This window comes from Pleurodeles waltl, chromosome 6 (assembly GCF_031143425.1).
Source record: "Pleurodeles waltl isolate 20211129_DDA chromosome 6, aPleWal1.hap1.20221129, whole genome shotgun sequence".
Classification (NCBI taxonomy): Eukaryota; Metazoa; Chordata; class Amphibia; order Caudata; family Salamandridae; genus Pleurodeles; species Pleurodeles waltl.
Window position 1 is genome coordinate 180,521,508 of NC_090445.1, and position 24,786 is coordinate 180,546,293.

Consider the following 24,786-nt stretch of genomic DNA (forward strand, 5'->3'; position numbering starts at 1 on the left):
AGTCATAGACAACGGAAAAAATCATAAAACTCAATCTCAAATCCACTTATACAAAGGGAGGGCATACCATCAAAACAACAGTGTAAATGCAAATTTTAAAATACTTAACTCTTAAGTATGTTAATTCCTGTAATCCGGGTGGGATAATACTCGCCTCCGTGTCCTTAATAGAATTGAAAATTCTTGACGCGAAAGCTAGAATTTTTTTTATTCTATGTCAGGACCGGAGGCTTCGTATTATGCTAGTTCAAAGCTGACTAATCACGACTGACGCGATATCCACAATGGGCTTATAATAGAAAGTCTTAAAAGTAGACTCAGCAGACCAGTCCGCCGCTCTCATAATGTCTTCTAATCTAAATCCAAGAGAAAAAGATTTTGAAGCCATAGCTCCACGAACCGAATGGGCCCCAAAAATGGAGATGTCAATGCCAGCCTCGGCCAGAAGCCACCGAATCCATCTCGCTAGAGTAGCTGATGAGACAGGGTTAAACGGCTTATGGAGAGCAATCAAAAGTTGACCACCAGGGTCTCTCCGGAATTCCTCTGTAGACGCTTCATAAGCCTTTAGGCACTGAACTACACAAAGTTTAGGATTGTGAGGAAACGAAGGATAGGAAACCGAAGAAGTACCTGTCTTAGTACGACGGAAAATCGAAAAAGAGACTCCGGAAGGAGAAAACATCCTTCCCGACAGATCCAGAGCTTTAACGTCAGACACTCTTTTACATGAAACAAGACATAGAAGTAACGTAAGCTTGGCCGACAGTTGTTTACGTGACAAGTATTTATTGTCAGGCCATGAGGAAACAAAAGACAGGACCACGTTAACATCCCAAAGAGAGGAATAACGCGGGAGAGGAGGTTTAACAAGCCGAATACCTCTCATCAGTTTACAAACAACAAAGTGTTCGCCTATAGGTTTACCTGACACCGGGACATGGCCCGCTGAAATGGAAGATCGATAATTGTTAATAGATCTGTAAGCGAGACCAGAAGCCGCTAAAGATGCCAGAAAATTGACTACTAGATTGACATCTGCTTTAAAGGGATCGGAATCCCGTTCCGTACACCAAGAAGCCCAACGCTTCCAGGCGGAGGCATATCGTTTGTGCGTACCAGAGGACCATGCCTGAAGGATGAGCTTAGAAGCTTGTTCTGAAATACCTGGCAAAAGCCATTGTCTCCGGAAAGTTTCCACGCCACTAGTTGTAACTGGCCTGACAACATCAGAGGATGAGGATTCCCCAGAGGGTCCAGCAACAGGTTGAGATGATGCGGAATCAAGAGCGGAAAATCGCACAATAACTCCAGAGCTAGGGGAAACCAAGCCTGTGCCCTCCAAAGGGGGGTCACAAGAGAGATCACCACACGCTGGCGTCGAACCTGAGACAAAACTCGGGGGATCATGCTGAATGGAGGAAACGCATATCCCAGATGGGGAGACCAGTCCTGAAGGAAAGCATCCGTGGCTGCCGCTTCCGGATCCGGTCTCCAACTGAAGAACAACGGAAGCTGTCGGGTCAGGCGCGATGCAAAGAGGTCGATGGAGAAGGGACCCCACAACTGGTGGAGGTGACGGAACACTTGCGGAAGGAGCCTCCAGTCACTGCCGTCCCGCAGAAACCTGGAGTTCCAATCCGCTACGGTGTTGTCCACTCCTGGAAGATGCTCCGCAATCACTGAAATGCGGTGCTGAAGACAGAACTGCCAAAACTCTTTGGCAATCTGAGCAAGAATCGGAGATCTCGTACCACCCAGTTTGTTCACATATCTGACCGCAGATATGTTGTCCATCCTCAAAAGGATGCAACAATCTGATTTCAGGGGAGAAAGACTCCGAATCGCAAAGGAACCGGCCAGAAGTTCCAGGCAATTGATGTGGAGGAGAAGTTCCTCCTGGGACCAACGGCCGCCCGTGGTCAGAGAACCGCAGCGAGCTCCCCAGCCCCATCTGCTGGCGTCTGCCTCCAGTATCACATCCGGCGAAGAACCGAATATCGCCTGACCATTCCAGGCGTCCATGTGGTCCAGCCACCACTGAATCTCCGAACGGGCCTCCTCCGACAGAGGAATCTTGTCTGAATACGACAGGCCCTTCTGAAGGTGGGAAATCTTGAGACGTTGAAGAGCCCTGTAATGAAGAGGGCCCGGGAAAATGGCCTGAATCGAGGAGGACAAAAGACCTACCATCCGCGCTAAGCTCCTCAAGGACACATTCTGTTTCGACAACAGAAGACGCAACTCCTTCTTGATGTTGCGAATCTTCTGGGAAGGAAGGATCAGAAGGGAGCGAATCGAGTCTATTTGGAACCCCAAGAATTCCATCTGTTGAGAGGGGACGAGGCAAGATTTGGGCTGATTGATGAGAAAACCCAGACTCTGAAGAAGGTTGATTGCCCAGGACAAGTGTTCCCGAAGAACCAACGGGTCTTGAGCCATAATGATCAGATCGTCGAGATAGACGATCAGGCGAACCCCCTTGCCACGCAGGGATTCGACCACAGGGCGCATCATCTTGGTAAAGCACCAAGGAGCGGAAGAAAGCCCAAAGGGGAGAACCTGAAACTCGAAACATTGGTTCATCCAGAAGAACTGGAGAAAACGTCGATGTGGAGGGAAGATCGGAATGCTTAGGTATGCGTCTTTTAAGTCTAGACGAACCATCCAATCTGATTCTTGGAGCACATCTCTTAGGAGGTGGATTCCCTCCATTTTGAAATGCCTGTAAACTAACCAGGCGTTGAAATCCTTCAGGTTTAGAACCAGTCTTGAACCGCCGCCCTTCTTTTCTACTAAAAAGATGGGACTGATGAAACCTCGAGGATGAGGGTCTGCCCGACAAATAGCCCCTTTTTTGAGAAGGGCAAGAATTTCCGTATTCATGATTTCTTGGTCGGGACGGGAAAAACGGTGAAGGGGAGGAATGAAAGGTTGGACAGGAGAGCGATAGAACTCTAGTTTGAAACCTCAAGCGGTTTCCAACACCCAAGGGTCCTTGGTTATCTTCTGCCATTCCCCCAGACATGTATGGACCCTGCCCCCCAGCAGAACCTCCAAAAAAGGAATGAGTCTCACCTGAAGAGGAGGCATCCTGGGAGCTTCCCTGCTGACCCTTGTAGGCGTTTCTACGGAAACGGGACCTCCCTGCGTGGGGACGTGTGGGGTAGAAGGTATTCTCTGCCTGCTGATCTCTGTAGAAACCTCTGCCACGGGAGAATGAGTCTCTTCTGGGGCCTTGATAGAAAGAGCGGCCTGACGAGCGGCCCGACCGCGTCCGGCCCTACGAAAAAGAGTCTCCCTGAAGACCTTCTTAAGGGAAAGCTGCGCCTTATCCATGGAATTAAACGTAGCCGCAAACTTGGACAAGTCCTTGAGGAAAGGAGCTCCGAAAAGGAGGCCTTGGGCGGCTTGACCTGCTTCCGAGGAAGCTAGTTCATTGAGCTGGGGATCAACCCGCATCAATATCGAACGACGTTGTTCCGATGAGATCGCCACATTGGCATTCCCCAGGAGGCAAATGGCACGTTGTGCCCAACCCATAAGAATGTCAGGATCAATGGGAGCATTAGACTCCTTGGAAACATAGGCTAACTCCAAACTTTTTGCTAGGGGGCCGGTGAGATCAAGTAGTTTATCTTGGCATGATCTCCATGCCCGATCAAGGCCCTTCTTAGGGTCTTTAGCCCACTTCTTTAAGAATGTCACCATTGTGGGATCGACATCTGGAGTATCGGTGACTTTGCCCTCTAGATCTGGCCTGGGGCATTCCGTCTTTAGTCTCGCCCGAACTTCTTTATCGAAGCCAGCTCTAACATGCTCCTGCATGTACAACGCTACCTCCGGGAGAGGAGTCCAGCTGGAGGAACGAGGGTGAACAATGTCCTCGGGCTTAAAATTAAGAAGACGAGGGGCCTTGGGGACCTGATGTTTGGTCTTGGAATGCTTCTTGCGCTTAGTAGGGACTGAAGGAACACTTCGCGCAGAGTCGGAGTCAGAATCTGACGAGACATTTGGAGGGGAGTTATTAGAAGAGGTGTCCGAATCTTGAACCTCTTGCAAATTAGTTGAGCTATAACCATGCTCAGATTGAATGGAGGCGGCCAGCTTGTCAAACATTTCTGAATGCGCCCATTTCTGGAGTTTAGACTTGCCCTTGGAGGTAGAGGGGCGATTCTCCTGGGTGTCTTTATGGGCATCTTCAGCCGGGGGGATGGGAGGTACCCAACCCTTCTGGCGAGCAAAGTTTTCAAAGTGGTGAGTCAGGGGTCCCAAAGCCTTAGTCAAGGCTTTGTTTACGGATAGCTGGACGCTATTGTCAAGGGCACCCACAAGGGACTCTTCCAAAGAAGGGGCGTCTTCGCCATAATAATCCTCCTCCTCATAAGCAAAGGAGTGAGACCTGATCAGGGCAGTATGGGTAACTGCAATCAAGGTAGCCAAAGACTACAATAAGGGGGAGTGCGAACCCCAGCAGGCTATAAGGCACCAAAGGATAGTTGAGCGTGGAGGGAGCAGCCTGCTGCACTCTAGGCAGAGCCTATGCCAATTATTTCAACCCTGGGCCGACCAGATGGCCCCAGGGCGTCAGGGAGTATCACCCAGCCTGAAGGCAGGTCAAGGTGGGAGTCACCGGCAAGAGCGCAGCGTTTCTAGCCAAAAACAGAAAGGAACCGGGCTGCAATTCACGTGCGATCACCCCGTTGCAAAATGCCGCCAAGCCCTGTTAATGAAAAGGGGGCTGGTCGGCATGAAAAACGGAATGAGCGCGCGCGAATGCGTGCGTGCGTGCGTGCGTGTGTGTGGGGGCAAAATACAGCCGGTACTCCGATCAGGAAGCCGATCATCGCCAGGGGCAGAGCCTCGTAGGCGAACTCCCGCTCCCGCTCCACGGTTCCAATAGACGCGTTGCGCGCGTTCAAAATAACAGTACAAAATTCAGGAGAGAACTTGAAAGGCACTTAACTGGCTGCGGCAGCAGCAAAGAAAGAGGAAGTGCTTTATCCTCGTTAGTTTATATATACAGTGTAGGTCTCGATGGTTGTGACGTTACCCATTGAATGATGGGATATGTTTTGTTTTGGTTACTCTCTTGTGATTGGCTGCTGTGGTAAATAAAGCATAGAGAGAGAAGCATAATACGAAGCCTCCGGTCCTGACATAGAATTGTATATTCTTTCCCTGGGAATCATGGGGAAAGTAGTTTCTGTTAGCTGTTGTTGATTTCTGCTAGCGTAGATAAAAATGGAAAGTTCAACATAATCCTTGCCTCTGGTCCCGACATAGAATTAAGTTATTAGTGTTGTTGGGCATAATGTAGAGGCCACTAGCGGGCACCATATTACAAGCTCTCTTTTGATGAATGCATCACTCATTAAGAAAGCTGCTTTTCTGATTTTCTTTCAGTTTCAGCTTTTTATTTCTTACAACAGTAATGTTTTCTTTCTTTTTTTTTTTATGTGTGGCATTAACCAAGACACTTTATTTTTCCAAAATAATTCTTAAAAAATACATACCTGCAAAGGCTATCAGTTAGCCCTGTTGACCAATTGTCTCCTGGTAGTGTAATTCACATTTCACTTCCGCTCACCATAGCATACAGCATTGGGCAATGGGTTGGTCGACCTCAGGGATTGGCTCCTCTCACTGAGTGGTGGCATGTTGATTATGTACATGTGCCTAAAAACAATCCCCATTACTGTCAGGAATTTGTGGCCACTGTTACGCCTATTTTTCTTTTAATGTTTTTTTTAATCCATATGTACACATCATATTCTGCCATACCTGCATTGTGGTCTCATCTTACATATTTAGAAAACTAGTTCCGTTCAAATATTGGATGATTACATTTTTGGATTGCGCACCTACATTTTGAAATATTTATTTACCTATGTTTCTATATTTTCTTTGTTAATTGATTTTTGTCATTATGTCGAGCCTCTAGACTGCGCATGAGCTGTCTATTGCTTGGATGTTGTGGCTTACCAACAAAAAAGAGGGGCTTGTAGCCCTCCCATTGCTTACCAGTGGTTTGCTTTCCATGTCATTCTTATTTGCCTGCTTTTTACTGGTGTTATTCTTGTATTTGTCCCTCCCATTGAGGATTGTCCCTTTACCGTTGCTTTGAATGGCTCACCATTGCTTGTTTTTCAAGCACTGCTTCTTTCATTTTGCGTGAAGCTTTCCATGAGAGGGCATGTGTTTCAAACTGTTTATGTAGTATACTTTTCTCTCCCTCCGCATCGTCTTTTTCTGTCACCTGACTGCTTTCCCATACCTGTAATCCTTGCCTCCCTGCACCCTCTGTTTTTATTCCTAAGCACCCGTGCCCTCCTTTCCTATCTGTTGCTCCTTCCTCTAGCCCCAGTATTGCTTTCTTAGTCTCTCTACCCCTCCTCCGTAATTCTTTCACCGCTGTCTTCGTGTTGCTTCCAGGTTGCCCCATCTTCCCTGTGTTTCTTTTGCCCTGTCTTTCATCTCACAGCCCCGCTATTTAAAAACATGCTTTTGCAATTTGACTAAAAAAGTAAAAAAAACAACCATGTCAATTTTTTGTTTAAAGTTTATCTGCTGCACAGCTGTGCTGTGCAGCATGACTGAAAACTATTGGCACAACCAGTGGGCCAGACCGGTTGGCTCTTTGGGGCCTCCTCATGGCACCTCAAAAATATTTGCTTAAGTACATACTCAGGAAAAGCATAAATTACCAAGGGCTCTAAAGGGGTCCAAACCATATACTAAAAAAATGGAATGCAAAAGGGTGTCCCTCACCAGGGTGTATGGAGTACTTTTCCAAGGGCTGGGGAAGAATAGAACCTCAAAAGATAAGTACTTAGAAGATCCCCAGAGAGGTAAGTTACCCAGTCATCCCACAGGTTAACATGGCAACTCCTTGGTTGGAGAAGTGCAGAAACAGGGTGGATTCCGGGCGGGGAGGCTCTGCAGCAGAAGGGGACATAGTCCAGACCACGCAGGAGTGTCCAGGTGGGGCAGGAGGCAATGAACCCCCAATCCCACTTCCCGTAGCTGAAGATCCGGGTCATTGGTGATGGGTGAAGTTCAGCTGTGGGGTTCAGGAGTTGAGAGGAGTCCCTAAAGTTGCCTACGAACTGTCTCTCAACGGTCTCCATTTTGTAGACAGGTCAGTGGTCTGAAGGACTACCAACAAGCACAGGCAAATGCAAAAGAGCTGTGGCATGTTTTGCAGAGGTGTGGAGGACCAGTAAGGTCCTTGGGACTCGACCCATGGAGGGAATTCCGGACTGACCCTCAGGATGCAGGCGAGCCACAGGATGTAGTCGAAGCCCCCACAAGCAACCCACTGGCAGCAGGCACAGTAAGGCGGAGTGAGGCCCAGTTAGCACACCTTAAAAGGAGTCCTGCGTCGCTGGAACTGTAGAGAGGAGACTGTCCATTGAGAGGTAGAGTGCTGGGGGCCAAGGCTACTTGGAGCCTGAAGATCCCTCGGAACAGAAGGCAGCAAGCCTTGGTTGATGCAGCAGTTGTGGTGCCCAGGGGTTCTGTCCCAGTGGCAGAGACCAGGACTCACCATCTCCCACAATGGACAGAAGGCAGAGAAGGACCCAGGAGTATCCCTCAGAACCACCACCTGTGTTAGAGAGTCTTTGAAGATCCAACGGACAGAAGATTCCACCAGCTGTAACTTGTTGCCTTAGGTACCTGCGGGTGTAGGGGAGTAAATTCTTCACTCCAAGGGAGATTCCATATTGCTTCTTGGTGCAGTTGAAGTCTTGCCGACCCTAGAGGATGCATAGCCTTGGCGATGTTGCAGAATGTGGACACAATCCGCGGAAACAATGTTGCAAAAAGAAGCCTTTTTAGGCGGACATTCTTGTCTGGTTCCTGTGTAGCCCATCAGCGGTTCCAGAGGCCGGAAGCAGAAGATACATTGCAGAGTTCCTTGCAGTATCTTGAATGATGAATCTGGGAACCCACCCACACGGGAGTCCCTAAATAGCCCAAAAATGGTGTTTGGTCACTTTCTGGGGTGACCACCTATCAGAACGTGTCTCTGACATCAGCTACCTGGCCTACCCACTCAGATGCTCCCAGGGGCCTCTGCACATCTGGTTTTCCAAGATGGCAGAACAAGTGGCCCCATGGAGGAGCTCTGGGCACCACCCTATGGGTGGAGATGGACAGAGGAGTGGTCACTCCCCTTTCCTTTGTGTGTTTCGTGCCAGAGCAGGGACCAGTGGTCCCTAGACTAGTGGAAACCGGATTTCACAAGGAGGGCACCAATGTGCCTTTCAAAGGAGTCCTGTGACACGGGGAGGCTACCCTTCCCCAGCCCAGCAACACCTATTTCCAAAGGAGAGGAGGTTGCACCCCTCTCCTACAGGAAATCCTTTGTTTTGCTGTCCCTTGCTCGAGCTGGAGTGAAGAATTGTGCCTGGGGGACCGTGAATGACTGGTTGGAGCAGAACTGGGGGATCCTCTAAGGAACCCCCTGAATCCATGGAATCATACTACCAATACTGGAATCAGTATTGGGGTATGATTCCGACATGTTTGATACCAAACATGCTCAGGTTTGGAGTTACCATTATGTAGCTGGACCACAGATAGTGACCAGTACATAGATAAAAATGGCTTCCTCACACTTACAAAGTCCAGGGAATTGGAACTGGAGTTCGTAGGGGCAGCTCTGCCCATGAAGGGGGTGCCCACACACACAGGGACCTGCACCCTGTCCTTTGGGCTGAACGGGCCTACCATGGGAGTGGTGGCTTACAGTGACCTGATGTAGTGACCAGCAGTGAAAGGGTGCATGCAAAGTTTGCATGGGCTACCCTAGGTGGCATAATACATGCTGCAGCCCATGGGAGACCCCTGATGTACCAGTGCCCTGGGTACCTATGTGCCTGTGTCTACAGAGACTTACAGGGGTACACCAGTATGCCAATTGTGGGGTGTATAAAGTACCACAACAACCAAATTTGGAGGAGAGAGCAGTCAATTTGGTTCAGATAAGTAGATTCCCTGTGAAAACAGTCTAGGCACACTGACATCAGGCAAAAAGTGGAGTTAACATGTCATAAAGAGAGGACTTTCCTACATTGAGCATATCCGCTTTTCTTTTTAGGAAAACAGGCTGCGTTAACAAGAAAATATGATTTATTAACATGCTGTCACAGAAAAGGGTCTGCTGATTCCAGCAGGTCACCGTCCCGATGATTCCTGTCATTTCATATGGCTCGAAACTGTGACCTACCTTATTAATATCCATGAGGTAGGTTAATTTGCTACCCACAAGGAATCGCTACTTGAAAGATGTAAGTTTTCTTAAATCAGGATTTGTGATTTCCTAATTGTGCTTCAGTAAGAATCACAATTAGGAAATCGCAATTCTAGTTTTTTGTACATATGGCCCTTAGTTATTAAATAGAGAGAAACAACAAGAACATACAGACATCATTTTGCCAAGCTTCAAGCATTAATGCCTAGCCTAGCTACAGCTTCTTGTAATAAAAAATAAATTCATAAATAAAAATAAAAACACAGAATTGTTTGCGACAGCCCTCTTAACCCCTTCGCTGCCAGGCCTTTTCCCCTTCAGGTGCCAGGCCTTTATTGGCTATTTGGGTCAGTTCGCACTTAGGCCCTCATAACTTTTTGTCCACATAAGCTACCCACGCCAAATTTGTGTCCTTTTTTCCAACATCCTAGGGATTCTAGAAGGTACCCAGAGTTTGTGGGTTCCACCTGAAGGAGACCAAGAAATTAGCGACAGGAACCGCAACATGGACGCATCACATTTTTACATTTAAAACTGATGTGTTTTTTGGAAAGTGCCTAGCTGTGGATTTTGATCTCTAGCTTAGCCGGTACCTAGGGAACCTACCAAACCTGTGCATTTTTGAAAACTAGACACCTAGGGGAATCCAAGATGGAGCGACTTGTGGGGCTCTCACCAGGTTTTGTTACCCAGAATCCTTTGCAAACCTCAAAATGTGTAAAAAAAAAAAAAAAAAAAAAAACTTTACCTCACATTTCGGTGACAGAAAGTTCTGAAATCAGAGAGGAGCCACACATTTCATTCCACCCAGTTTTCCAACAAATCTACAGATAAAAATGGTACCTCATGTGTGGGTAGGCCTAGTGCCCACGAAAGGAAATTCCCCAAAACACTATGTGTTTTTGGTCCTGGGCTCAGCAACCATATATGGAAACCTGCCAAAACCATACATTTCCGAAAACTAGACACCCAAGGGAGTCCAGGGAGGTGTGACTTGCGTGGATCCCCCAGTGTTTTCTTACCCAGAATCCACAGCAAACCTCAAATTTTCCACATTTCTGTGTGGGATCACCACACTGGGACAAATTTCCTACCACCCAACGTTCTCCTCATTCTCCCAGTAAAAATGATACCTCACTTGTGTAGGTGGGCCATGTGCCTGTGACAGGGAAGAGCCAAAAACATGTCGAAATTGAGGGGGAACCAAAGCGGGTCCAAAAAGGCAGTTTGAAAAAAAAAAAAAACATTTGTAGGCTGCAGCAGAATTTTTATCGGTATAGATGAGACAATGCTGGGTGGTAGGAATTTTGTGGATTCCTGCAGATTCTTAAAGGTTCCATCACAAAAATGTGGAAAGAAATGTGTGATTAACAGTAAAGTAGTAGGTTTGCAGGGCATTGTGGGTAAGAAAATGGTGTGGGGTGCATGTGAAGCACACCACACTGGACTCACCCAGATGTTTAGTTTTCAGATGTGTCTAGGTCTTGTGGATTCTTCTACATGGCAGCGTCCCAAAGTCCAAAAAGTGCAGCCCTCACCATTCCAAGTGGAATGATTTTGAGAGTTGGCCAAAGGTAAAACTAAAACCCAAAATAATCAAATGTCCTCTTGCTTGCCGCGGAATAAGATGTTTTAGTGTGCAGGGGGAAAGCTGAAAGACTGTTACCCCCTTCAGTTGGGGTGGGGGCTTAACCATGCCCATACTGGTTGGTAGTCACCACCCCACTATTTTCTTTTAATTTTCTTAAATTCCCTGGCATTTAGTAGACTTTCTGCCCGCTTTCCCCTCAGGGTGTAGATCGGGGCTAATTGCCCCATCTGCCCCACTTAGTTTGAAAAAAAACATCTTCCCTTGTCTCTGGTGGGATTTCTGCCCCCATGGGAGCGACCCTTGCCCAAGGGGCTGCTCCCCCCCCGTCCAAACAAAATACACACACACACCAATCCCTGATGCCTAAGTAGTTTCTGCCCGCCCAGGGTGCAAATCGGCCTAATAGAAAGAGGCCGATCTGCCCCCAAGAGGAGCAGAAATGGCCTGAAATAAATTTGCCCCCCAGGGGAGCGACCTTTGCCTAAGGGGTCGCGCCACTTGAGTGAAATTGGCGGAGAAAAAAATCCCCCGGGGCGTAGTGGTTTCTATCGGCCTAATAAAAATAGGGGTCTGAAGGCCTAAGGTGTCGCTCTCATTGAGTGAAATTGACTCAATTTTTTTTTTAAAAACCCTGTTATCTGGTGGTTATTGTCCCTCCGGGGGGCAGATCGGCCTGATTACAGTAGGCTGATCTGCCCCTAAGGGGGCAGAAATGGGCAAAAACAAATTTGCCCCACAGGCGAGTGACCCTTGCCTAAGGGGTCTCTCCCCTCATGTGAAACTGAAAAAAAAAAAGGCTTGGTTTTTGTCTAGTGGTTTCTGCCCCCCTTGAGGGCATATTAGCCTAGTAAAAATAGGCTAATATGCCCCAAGGGGGACAGAAATGACCTAGATTTATGTTTGCACCGAGCGACCCTTGCCTAAGGGGTTGCACCCCACATATAAACATTTTTTTTTAAAAGATTCCTGGTGTCCAGGGTTCGGCCTAATTATAATAGGCCAATCTGCCTCCAAAGGGGGCAGAAATGGCCTAAAAATAAAGTGCCCCCCTGGGCAGCAGAAATGCGGATAGAGACATGAAAGGAGAGGAAAGACCTTTTCTCTCCTTTCATGCCTCTCTCACCCCCTCCACGTGATCGGAGGAGAAATGCTTTTGCATTTCTCCTCCGATCTGCGCTGGAAGATGCCACGGGCGGGTCGGGGGTGGGGCTGGAAGGGAAGCAATTCCCCTTCCATCCCTGCCCAGGGGAGGAGGGTGCTTGGCCAACTGGGGCTTCCCCCAAGGGCCCATAACTGGACTTAACGGTTACGTCCTCGGCACGCAAGCGGTGCTTCCCAGGACGTAACCATTATGTCCAGGGCACCAGAGGGGTTAATGCACTGTTGTGTTAAGCTGTCTGTCACTTTTAGGTCTCGCCTGCAGGCAGCTTTTAGCTGACAGTTACCGAAATACCTCTTTTGGGCCATCCTAAAAACATAAACTTACTTTGGGTTTTGAGCCAACCATTGCTCCCCATTGGTTGACTTTCTTGCTAGTCTGATTTCTTGCTTCCTATTCGATGGCTTTGATTGTGTTTGTCTATCCCCTGGAGCATAGCTTCGTTAGCATCCTTTTGATGGATGAATTGTATGCTTTACCACTGGTTTTGTTTACAAAATTACGTTTTTCTTTTTCATCCAGCACTCTATGGAAGTGCATGTGTGTTCTCCCTCTCTCGTGCAGCTTTGCTTTACAAACCTCTTCCCCATCATTGTCAGTGTTGCTCCCTACCCCTCCCACCTTCTCTGTAAAACCATGGCTACAGGTATGTTTTTTCTCTGGTATGACTAAAGAGCAGACTTTAGGGATTGTTATTAATATGTTTCCTGCGTTCCAAATGTTGCATGAAAGAGCAGGCCTTGGCACAAAACGCTTTTATGTCTTTGGAGGGAAAAGGAGATGTCTCCTCCTGGATGCCCATTAATCTACTACCTGGGCTGTTGCGAGTGACCAAATAGATGGAACATTTGTTTCAGTTCTGAGTCATGTGGAAAGTAGGTTAGGCCTTGACAAGTTTTTTTCCTTTGAATTTTAACAATCAATTATTATTTTTAAGTTTTCTTGGCGAATATTATTTGGCAAATAAACTATGCCACTTGTAAAGATTGAAAACATTGAATTCAATGTACTGTTTTGAGATTCTGTAAAATGTTTATATTTCCTCCAGTATTTTGACATGGTTTACTCTCTGTTTTGAGCAATGATTTAGAAACAAGCTTTTTTAAAGTGAAAAGCTTAGCACTCATTATAAATGTGAAAACTATCTGCTTTGCCAATGCCTGTTACTCCAGTTGCCAGAGCATTTAGCACAGGGTAACGCATTAGCTCACTGCAGCTATTTGCTTTATTGCAGTGTGAGTCACTGCATTTTTCCTAATCACCTGATCAAAAAAGAAGTGCAATTCAGTGGCGTGTTTGGTGGGGCAACATTTCACCATGCCAATGTGTTTTTCTTTCTATTGTCCTTTAGTGTTGTAGTGTTTAAACTGTGTCTTCATATTACAGGAATTCAGCCTCTGACATTTTTATTATGGACATTAAAACTAAAGTAGATTTCTGTACTATTCTATATTGTAAGAACATCTGCCTGATAAATGATATGCTGTGGTTAATTTTTTTTGTTTTTTATTAAAAATTTGTATTGTCAGCACATTACCTCTACAGTTAGGAAGTGGCATGTTTTTGTATTCTTATATTGTTGCATTTGCTTGCAATACAAAAATTAATAGTTATGAACCACTCTGCTAAACAAGGCTAGACCTTTTTGGTCAATGCTTGTTTGTGCCATATTTCTCAAGTTGCCAGTGCATGAGCTTTGAGCTTTTGTTTCTGAATAACAGATTACTGCTGTTAAAATATTAGGCACACATTTAAAAACCTAGTCGTATAGTCTTTCTTTCAAGAAATAAACCAATTTACATCACTTTCTCATGCAAATCATCTACTTCTCATTAGGACCTGCTTTCGTTTGAGCTGCTTGACATCAATATTGTTCAAGAGATGGAGCGTGTACCTCACAACACACCTGTTGGTAAGACTCTTCTGAAACCTTGAATGTATTTGTTCTATTGATGGACAGTGTCTGTGAAATTCTGCGAGGTATCCCGAGCCAACACAAACATCTTGCAAACTAAAAGAGAAGAGTTAATGCTGGTTTGGCATCAGTCATACCTTATGAATAGTCCCAGGCATCAGACTGGATTTAGACATTTGTTTAGCAGCTCCCTTGCAGGTCGGTAGGTATTGTCATGTGGCTCTATAACAGATCTGTCCTGAGCCGGAAATTGCACTAGAGCCCCTATTTATGCACCACTTCTGCATGCTTACATCAGTTCCTTCCTCCCCACTCCCGCTGATCAGAAGCTTTCAAATCCTGTCATACCTGACAGATTTCTTTCCCTCCAAAAATTCTGCAGTGTGCAACATCTCACCCCATAAAACAAGAGTTTAAACTATGTTGTGCCTGTAATCAACAGATGTTGGTTACTGACACCCACAACGACTGTTTCTTGTACCTTGGCACCAAACATGACTTGAAGTTGTGTGACTGCTGAATAGGAAGTCCGTTCAGAATCGGAAGGCTTAACTTGCATACTCAGTCAAAGTCATGAGCACGGTTTTGCTCTCGGTCCCTTGATCATTCCTGTGACCAGTCATCTTCAAAGTCAAGTTTCTCAGGTAAGTCATGGAAGTCTCATAAAAACTTTAAAAAATCCCCTTCATCCTGCCACTCCCATCATTTGGAGTCATGCAATGCTACGGGAACCTTCAAGCCATGAAGTCAGTCTCCAGGCCTGGAACCAGCACCTCCACTAGTCCTGATCCAGCCCAATCAGCAAGGGACAGCAGCATTGCAATAGCTCTGAGTTTTGCCTGACCATGTATAGAACATTTTGTGCCTCAACCGAGTCCTCAGAGTGCCTTTGGGCCCCATAGATCCGAGGTGGATAGCAATCGGGTTTGCGCCAGCAGATTCTTCCCCAGCATAGACTGCTCCACTCAACCTTGACCTGACACTAGTCGTTCATTCCAATCCAGACTCACAACCACCTATGACCCTGCCTTCAGCACCTACTCCACTGGTTTCGAGAGGGGCACAATGCTTAACGCCACCCTTTACACCGAGACCAACACCTTTGGTCAATTTCCTGACATTACTGTCACCCGACAAGGATCCAGTAGTTTTATCGGAATCCAAAATGAACCCACCTAGACCCAGACACTATCCTCTCTCAGAACTGCACTATACACCACATGCTGCTTATTATGATGATCAAGCTGAAGTTTATCACAGTGTTGGAGACATTTTTTAAGACCTACAGGAGAGCAGTGATCTAGATTACCCCACCTCCTCCACCCCAAGACAGCTGTTTGTCTTTACCTAATCCGGCTATAACAACTAAGGACTTTGACTCATTTTCAGCAGGGACCAAGAGGGCGGTGGAAGTTCTAGACCTCATCTAGCCAACTACCAAGGTCAAAATGAATGTGCTTACTGAAGTCCTCAACCCTTTAATGAGGCATTGACAGCTGTGCTTGAAGTCATGATCTTGACTACCAGTCAATAGACAAGTGGCAAGGCACCATAGACCCAGGTTTTCTCCTTCAGCATCCCACCCCAGAGAGTTTAGTAGTGCAAGCACCCACCAGCCTTCCCAGCAACTCCCCCAGATAGAGAGTTAAAGCAAATGGCAACATTTTCAAAACATACATTTACTTCTGCCAGCCTTGCCCTGGACCAGTGAATATATCTTTTCTCTTGTGAAGGTATTCAGACTCACTGTGGGATAACGTGCAGAGATTTTTACAGCTGTCTTGGGTGACATCTGAGTCCAAACTAATCTTGGACAGTCAGGATGTGGAAAAATACGCCATCAGGTCTGGCCTGGACACAACCGACTTTCTGGGTGGAGGATTATGCACCATCATGGTGCTACAGTGCCATGCCTGGCTGCGCTCCACAGGCTTTTCCTCAGACATTCAGCAGTCCCTGATAGTCAAGCCATTCAACTGTTGTCACCTGTTTGAAGCAAAGGCAGCACTTGGAATGTTTTTTAAAGAGCAAGGGCACACCTTTCTCTTTAGCCCTGCTCTACCTATATGCCAGTTTCCACAGACCACTTGCACCTTTCAAGTCTTCAGACAGGGTTACCAGCAGAGACGCTAATATGGGCCCCAGAAACAGTAAAAGCAGGTCTCCCATTCTTTTGAGGCAAGGGAACAGGATGCCAATGTCCAGCCCCCCAGGGACAAACTTCTACCTTAACCCCCATGCCCTCTCCCACAACAAAACTAATTTAATTTGCCCTCTGCGGGACACTGTCGCCTCGAGCCAGGAAATTGGCACTCGACTTGCACAATGCTTTTTTTTTTTTTTTTTCTTTCTTGCAGCATTAATTATTTCTGCATTCACACATGCTGTGCATGAATCCACCATCTAGTGGTCTGGTCTGGAATTCTCCTCTCTTTTGTAGTATTTCTTTCATTTTTAGGTCAAGCACATGCGCTCTGACGTGTTGTAATCTTTGTGAGCTTTTAACCATGCCCCCCGCATGGCCATCACTATCACTCGTTCGTGGGCTTACCTCTCAAAAATACTTTATTATCATTGGTAAATGCTTTACGTTTGTTCCTCCTGGGGCAGTTTTGCCTTGGCCATCCACCCTGTTATATGGCTAATTGCTCTACTGCCGATATGTTTGACTGCAAGCGAACTTCTTTTTCTTTTTGTGTCTCTCCTTCGCGCTCATGCTTATGGCGGCTGTTGTGCTTTGAATTGGCTCGTTTATGTCAACTGTTTTACTTTTCATTTTTAATTTATGTGGCAAGAAAAGTCCATTTAGGAATTTACATTGCTAATAGCTCTAACTTGAGCAAACACGAGACCCATTGCATTGCAAATGCATGTTTTTTGTTGTTGCTTGGCTTCGATTGATCCCCCACGTTGTACGCCCATCCACAGAAGCTCCCACATTTGGTCGCCATCTTCAGATTATTTTTGTCCACCATTGAGTTGAAGGCTCTCCAGCACGAGAAAGAAGAAAGTTCGAGAGAAGTTGCTGAAAAGTTTTGGGTGAAGTTCGCAGAAGAACGTCGAAGATGAGGTACCAGAGGATTCCTAGAAGGTAGGAGATGCTTTCTTTGATAGTTACAGAGAATGCCTGGACAGGGGGCTCCCTAATAGAGAAGACTAAATTTGAATCTCCCCGAATTGCCATCAGGAATTCTCTCAGACTGATCAGCACCTGGTCTACAACCTCTGCCTGCCAATCTATCATTGAAGTCCACCGTTGAGTTGAAGGCTCTCCAACACGAGAAAGAAGAAAGTTCAAGAGAAGTTGCTGAAAATTTTTGGGTGAAGTTCGCAGAAGAACAGGTACCGGAGAACTCCTAGAGGGTAGGAGATGTTTTCTTTGGTTTCAGTGAATGCCTGAACAGGGGACTCCCTAATAGAGAAGACTCCATTTTGAATCTGCCCAAATTGCAATCATAAATTCTCGCAGATGGATCAGCACCTGGTCTTCCAACTCTGCCTGCGAATCTATCATCGAAGAGATGACTGCAACGCCTGTGCTGTGTTCAAGGCGAAGACACTGAAGGCAAGGGAGAAGCAAAGACAGGCACATTACACCATGCAGGGACTGAAACCAACTCCAACCCTGAGAAACCTAGGCAAGTCGAGCGAGAAGGAAGAAAATGTTGCAGAAGTTGCTGAGGGAGAAACATTGGACGTCGACCTGCGGATTGTCGGCGTTGAAGCGCAGGCAAACAAGAAAGGCAAGAGGCTGGAAGTAAGGAGACGTTGTTGCCAGAGTCTCGAAATCAGACTCAAAAGTGTCAAAGGGAACCTCAGCGTCGAAATACTTGCCGACTGATGGTAGGCGTAGTAACAAAGAACCGCACAGATCCCTCGAAAAGGGACATCACAGGATGAAAGTCTCCTGACAAGACTCTCTGGTTGAAGGGCAGATGAGGTAGAGATGCTTCGATGTCAAAGAAAAAGAGGTCTCAAGACGAGCATAGAAGCTCGACAACTGATATCTCGTAGAAGGAATCTTCGACGTCAAAGAGGAAATTGACCCTCGATCCAGAGGAATACTCAGCGGAGATCGAGCAGAAGTCGTCGTCTCTAGGCCAAAATGGCTGCATTTTTTCAGAAAAAGAAACACCTGGATGAAGAATTAAAGTCATATCAAATTCACCAAACACTTTGATGCTAAAGGACCCAGGGAGAGAAGGAAGTCGATGATATAGAAACTCCTTTAGCTCCTGAACCACAGGGGAAGGAAGAAGAAATCTTCTACGAGGAGGAAGAGGAGCAAGAAGGCCTGGGTATGTTTGAAAGATCTGAAGAATCTAAGTATGCAGAATCTCAGTGGCAGGAGCTGGAGGCTAACCCCTCAGAGGAAGGGGTGGCCTGCTATCCGTTGAGGCATTCGCCTCCAGATGACATTAGGATGTATAACCAGGTGATAAAAAAGACTGCAAACAATTTTGGAATACAGGCGACACCACAATTGTGTTTCCTGCTGGAAACCCTCTTGCCATCCCAAGCAGGAAATTATTTCCATCCAATGTTACTTACTGTCCTGGACCAAGGAAGGGAGGCATTTAAAGAACCTGCCACTTGTCAAGCAGTAACTCCAAGAGTGGAAAAGAATTACTCTCCAAAAGACTCAGCTTACATCAAGGGGAAGGTACCAGCGGAGTCTATAACTGCCTCTACAGCATGGAAGAGGGCGAACATGCCTTCAACATCTGGGCCACCTCCTGACAAGGAGAGCAAAAGGATGGACCTCCTGGGAAGGAAATTAGAACACAGTGCAACCAATCAGTGGTGCATTGCAAACTCAAATGCCCTCCTAAACAGATATGCCTACCAGCACTGGGAGGAAATGGTGGAACTTCTGAAGCACCTACCAGACCAGTATAAGAAGAGAGCTGCACACCTTGCAGAACAGTGCAAGATTATGGCAAAACGTGGCTTGAATCATCATTAGATGCGGTAGACACAGCAAGCCGTCAAATGATGACGGGTTCGCACTACGCCGATACTCATGGCTGAGAATATCAGGTTTCAAGCCAAAGGTGCAGGTAAATATTGTGAATATTCCAGTCTATGGGGAACAGTTGTTCGGGAGTACGGTTGATGGCACCTTGAGCCAGCTCAAATAGGACAATGAGCCTGCAGAGTTGATGGGGGCATTGTAGTTTAGAGGAAGTACTTGAAGGGGGACAGTGCCACCATGCATGCCTTCAAGGAGAGGCAGCTTCTAAATGGGCACTTCACAACAGGCCTTCCAGGCAAGCAGTCAAACAGGAAAACCAAAAGCTCTGGCAGTATCAGCAGCAAGGATGGCAGTTCTTTCAAGGAAAAACACAAAGAAGGGGACAGTTCTTAAGGGAAGCATAACCCCCACTAATAATTGACTTCTCAAAAACACTCAGCCTCTTGCACACAACATCTGTGGGAGGCAGAATAAAACAATTTCCTTCAGGAGTGGAGGAAGATAATGTCAGACAAATGGATCTTAAACATCATAAAGTTTGGATATTGCATAGAATCGGAAAGTATACCACCATCAAGGGACCAAAAAAGGTGGTCTGTTTGAGGGAAGAAACATCATTTTCACTTAATAGGTAGAGGAGTTGCTGAAAAAAGAGCATTAGAAAAAGTGCCCAAAACAGAGATCAAGAAAGGAAATTACTCAACATATTTTCTGATACCAAACGTAAGTGGGTCTCTACGACCAATTCTAGAGCTCAGATTTATAAACAAGTTTATATAGACACAAAGATTCAAAATGACAATCTTGCAGGAAGTCATCCCACAATTTCAAAAATGAGATTACATGGCAACTATAGACCTAAAAGACGCTTACTTGCATATCCCAATGAATGCAAAACACAAAAAGGACCTGAGGTTTGTGGTGAACAAGACCCACTACCAGTTCACAGTGCTGGCATTCGGGATGAAATCAGCACCAAGACTTCACAAAATGTCTAGCAGCAGTAGCAGCTCATCTAAGAAAGACGAGACATGCAAGTCTATCCTTGCCTGGATGACTGGTTAGTAATAGCAAACTCCCACAACAAGTGCCAAGAGCAAATACAGCAGGTAATGAGAACACTATGCACATTGGCTTCATCTATAAACCTAGAGAAGTCATCACTAACACCACAACAAGATAAAATGTTTCTGAAAGCAAGGATCAACTCAATTCAAGAAAGAGTATATCCCAGTTAAAGGAGAATACAGTCACTGTTGCTAGAAACTCTCCTTTACTAGAAGGGGCAAGCTCTAATAGAGAGTACTATGGAGAAATTGTTAGGGAAGATGGCTCCATGCATCCCTTTTATTCTATATGTACGATTGTACGAGACCAATTCAGGAATCGCTACAGAACTAGTGGTCACAAGCCACAGAGCTGTGGGAGGATCTAGTGGTTGTTACACAGAAACTCCAACAGGAAATGGTGTGGTAGAACAAATCACACATACCACAAGGAAGGATATTAGCACAACCAACTCCAACAGTAAGCATTACAACAGATACCTCTCACATGGGCTGGGAAGCGTACATGAACATACTTAAAGTACGAGAAGCCTGGAAGCACTAGAATGCTGTACAGCATATCAATATCCTGGAACTACAGACAGTGTTCCAAGCCTTAAAAGCCTTTCAGAAAGAGCTATTGGTAATGACAATATTGATCCAAACGGACAATTCAACTGCAATGTTTTACATCAACAAGAAAGGGGGGACCCAGCCCTTTGAAGGCTAGCCATGAAATCTGGAAGTGGACAATACTGAGAAAAATAGAGATAACAGCAGTTCATCTACCAGACAAGGACAATGTAAAGGTAAACAGGCTGAGCAGACAAGCATCATGCTCTCACAAATGGGAACTCAATCAAAAAGTACTCCAAAAGATTTTCAGACGTTGGGGAACACCAGAAATAGATCTGTTTGCAACCCTATGGAATGAAAATGCCAAAACTATGCGTCCAGACAACCATACTACTGCATAGATATTCAAATGGACAAGGAAGCTCAAATGGGGCAAAGTGTATTGTAACCGGTCGTCTCCCGACGCCGGTTTTCAGGAAGACGCGGAAACTGACAAGGAATACCCCGGGGCCGCCCGAGGATCTCTGGACGTCATGACGTCAAACGTCATGTACGTCAGAGAGGAAACCGGAAGAAAAACCGCCCACAGAGAGAGAGAGACGAACGCCAAGGGGGACGCCGACAGAAACGCCGACCGAGGCGCGAGAGACACGACGGAGAGAATCCTGGGGAAAACCTCACGGGAAGGAGCCGAACGGGAAGACGCGCACCCGAACGAAGCACGTTCCCAACCAACGGGCGAGCCCCGCCGACGAAGAGAGACACTGAGGGAGCCTCCCGCCCCTGATCCAGCAAAGTTGGGAGACTACGAGGAAGCCGGCCGCGTCCCAGGAGGGGCGTGGCCTCCCGAGGTACGATCACCCCGTAAATGGGAGAGGGGTGCCGGGTGGTTCTTAGGGCTTTGGGGAAATAAGGGAAAAGGGCTCAGCTCCCCTAAGGGAGGGGAAATAGTGTAAAACGGGAGATAATACAACCTCTAACAGCACCGAACCCCATACCTAATTACCGCTTGACAGGTAGAGGAAAAGGGACTTCACAAGCGTACCTCGATATAGAGAACGCACGAATAAAGTAGACCCCTCACTCCTACACTCTCGCCGACCCTCACCAACCTACTAAACCTAAACAACCCTTTACAAATATTTAATCTCCACTTACCTGTATTCTTTTCTTCTTTATTTTGGGAGCCTGGGCCGCTGACATACGGGAAGATCGGAACTCCTTAAAGCTGGACCAGACACCGCCCCGAACCTTATCAGAAGCCTAAAAGAGAAGATAAAACAAAAAGGGGACTTTTATTAAATTTTGTTGAAAGACTATATCAACCCTGTCATTTGGTGAAGATGATGAATTCACCCTAGACCCGGACCGAAATAAACTCCTTAAACCCTTGAGCACGCGTCTGTCGCCTTAATCCAATATCCCTTCAACCCGGGATAAAGAACCCATCACAGTGGTGTCAGAAGTGGGATATTGGACCAGGCGACAGACAGTCCACGACCATGGAGGAGAAACCCACGATATCGGATATGATGCAGCAGCTGGCCGAGGGGCAGAGGCACCTACAAATAGTGTGGGAGGAACAACAGAAGGAGGCTAAGGTGGAGAGGGAGGCCCTACAAAGCGCGCTCAAAAGTCAGGCCACTATCATGGCCAACAATCAATTGGTTCATGAGACTGCCATCAAAAACCTCACGGATACCATTGCTGCTACCCGAGTACATCCGAACGTGCCCAGTTCGGTCTTGCAACGGTACCAGGAAGGTGAAGACCCGGATGCCTTCTTCACCAATTTCGAGCGAGTTGCCACTTCCGCTACCTGGCCCCAAGAACGATGGGGTCAATATATTGCCCCATTATTAACAGGAACCCTACAAGCGGCTTATCAAGCCGTGAACCCCGGCGGAATAACTCCCTATCCGGACATTAAAAAGAGCATCCTAGAACGGGTGGGGTTTGATTCAGAACATTACAGAGTTCGGTTTAGAAAAGCCAAGTGGGGGCCTTCCGAGAACCCCCGAGCCCTATACTTCCGGATCAAAGATTTGGGCCTCAAATGGTTAGGTCCCATTGGAAGCAATAGGGAAGACATCATTGAGGTTGTCCTTTTGGAACAATACCTAGACGCCCTACCCCCCAACACACGTCACTGGATCAAACAACATCCAAATCCAGACACTAACACCACCATCGAGCTAGCCTGTGCCTTTCACCGCTCCCTCGAGTTCAAAACCCCCCCCCCCCTAGGTCAACGCCTAGCCCCGTTCGTCCGAGTCCCGGTTCATCCTTATCAGTGGGTCGAAGGTCCAACGATGATGTGGGGAAGATGCGAGGATTGGAGAAGCCGTATGTTCAACAACCACAGTGTTTTAGTTGTGGTGAATGGGGACACATAGCCCGGGTTTGTCCCTTAAAAACAGATAAACCCGAACCAATGGAGATAGGAATTACTAGGGGAAGAGTCTTTTATACCGGGGGAAGGGACACCCCCTATTAAAAGAAACTTGTTATTAATGGAAGGCCCACCCTAGCCCTCATTGATTCAGGATGTAGTCAGTCCGTAATCCGGGCTGACTTACTTGACAACCTTACCTTTCCTACAGGTCTTATGGTGTCCATCTGCTGTATTCATGGCGAAACCAAGGAATATCCTCTAAGCTGGACGACTCTATCGTGGGAAGGAAAGGAAAATCCCATAAGGATGGGGGTAGTGGAACAGCTAGTGGAAGAAGCTATAATTGGAACGGATTTCTCAAAATTTTCGGAGCTCCTGGATAGTACCCGACATTCTGAAAAATGTAATACCTGGTGGAAAAGTGCTCCCTTCTATGATATACCTATACCTTCTCCATTAGACCGGTACAAACCCTCCCGAAGCGAAAAAAGAGCAACCAGAAAGGCATACGCAAAGGAAAACACGAGTCCCGGGAAGGTAATTTCACCGGTTCTTACCCTTACTAACCTGCCCCCTTTTCGGAATTGCCAAAGAGAGGATCCAAGTTTGACTCATGCCTGGAAAAATGCAAGACCCCGGACCCGCCAAGATAAAGCGCCATCATTCACAATAGTCAAAAACCTATTATATCGAGTCACTAGCAATGACCGAGAAGAGAAGAGACAATTATTAGTCCCAGAACCCTATAGACAACAAGTTCTACACTTAGCCCACAGTCAGCCAGGGGGTGGTCACTATGGGAGGGAAAAGACGGAAGAATATCTGTTGAGGAGGTTCTATTGGCCGGGTGTCTTTTCTCAAATTAGGAAATTCTGTCAACAATGTCCCAAATGCCAAATGATTGATCCTGGTACAAGAAGAAGAGCCCCGTTGCAACCACTTCCTATCATAGATATTCCCTTCTCACGAATAGGAATGGACATTGTTGGTCCTCTCCTACCCTCTTCCCGAGGGTACCGTTACATATTAGTGTTGGTGGATTACGCTACTAGGTACCCCGAGGCCATCCCTCTTAGTAGTATTAACACCAAGAGTGTTGCCCACGCCATGATAGGGTTCTTCTCCCGAGTCGGATTTCCCCGAGAAATCTTAACGGACCAAGGCACCCAATTCATGTCCTCTTTGATGACCCAAATATGTCAACTTTTGGGGATCAAACAATTGCGAACGTCGGTTTATCATCCACAGACTGATGGCCTGGTGGAAAGGTACAACCGAACACTGAAAAATCTTCTAAAGAAATCTATCTCTGAGACAGGGAGGGACTGGGACAGGAAACTCCCCTTAGTATTGTACGCGGTCAGAACCCATGAGCAAGCGTCTACGGGCCACAGTCCGTTTGAACTGTTGTTCGGGCGACAACCCCGGACCTTGTTAGACATGGCGGCGGAGTTATGGGAGGAGGAGGATGGGGAAAAACCCCTTCTGAAATATACCCAGGAATTAAAAAACCACCTACACACGGTGTGGGAAAACGTGAGAAAAAACATGGAGGAAGCTCAAGAAAAACAGAAAAGGTATTATGATAGAAATGCCCAGTTGAGGTCTTTTTCCATAGGGGATAAAGTCTTAGTACTTCTCCCCAGTTCGGACAACAAGCTGTTAGCAAAGTGGCAGGGGCCATATAGAGTGACAGGAATAATAACACCAGTGACCTATAAACTCCAGCTCACCGGTGGCCCCACTAGGTCACAGATTTTTCACATTAATCTATTAAAAAAATGGGAAGAACCGGTGGCTGACCCAGTCCCAGGATGTCTGGTCAACACCGTCAAGGAATTGGAAATAGGGTGGTGTCCGACTGACAGCC

The 24,786-nt window shown here is 46.6% G+C and overlaps 1 protein-coding gene across 2 annotated transcripts in view; it reads left to right on the top strand.

Moving 5' to 3' along the window:
• The window catches only part of NBR1 (NBR1 autophagy cargo receptor), a 751,844-nt gene that overhangs the window by 273,098 nt on the left and 453,960 nt on the right, over nt 1-24,786 (top strand). For both annotated transcript variants that reach the window (XM_069237768.1, XM_069237769.1), the window contains exon 14: nt 13,846-13,921. In XM_069237768.1, the coding sequence (XP_069093869.1) occupies nt 13,846-13,921 (76 nt within the window). The remainder of the gene's footprint in view (nt 1-13,845; nt 13,922-24,786) is intronic.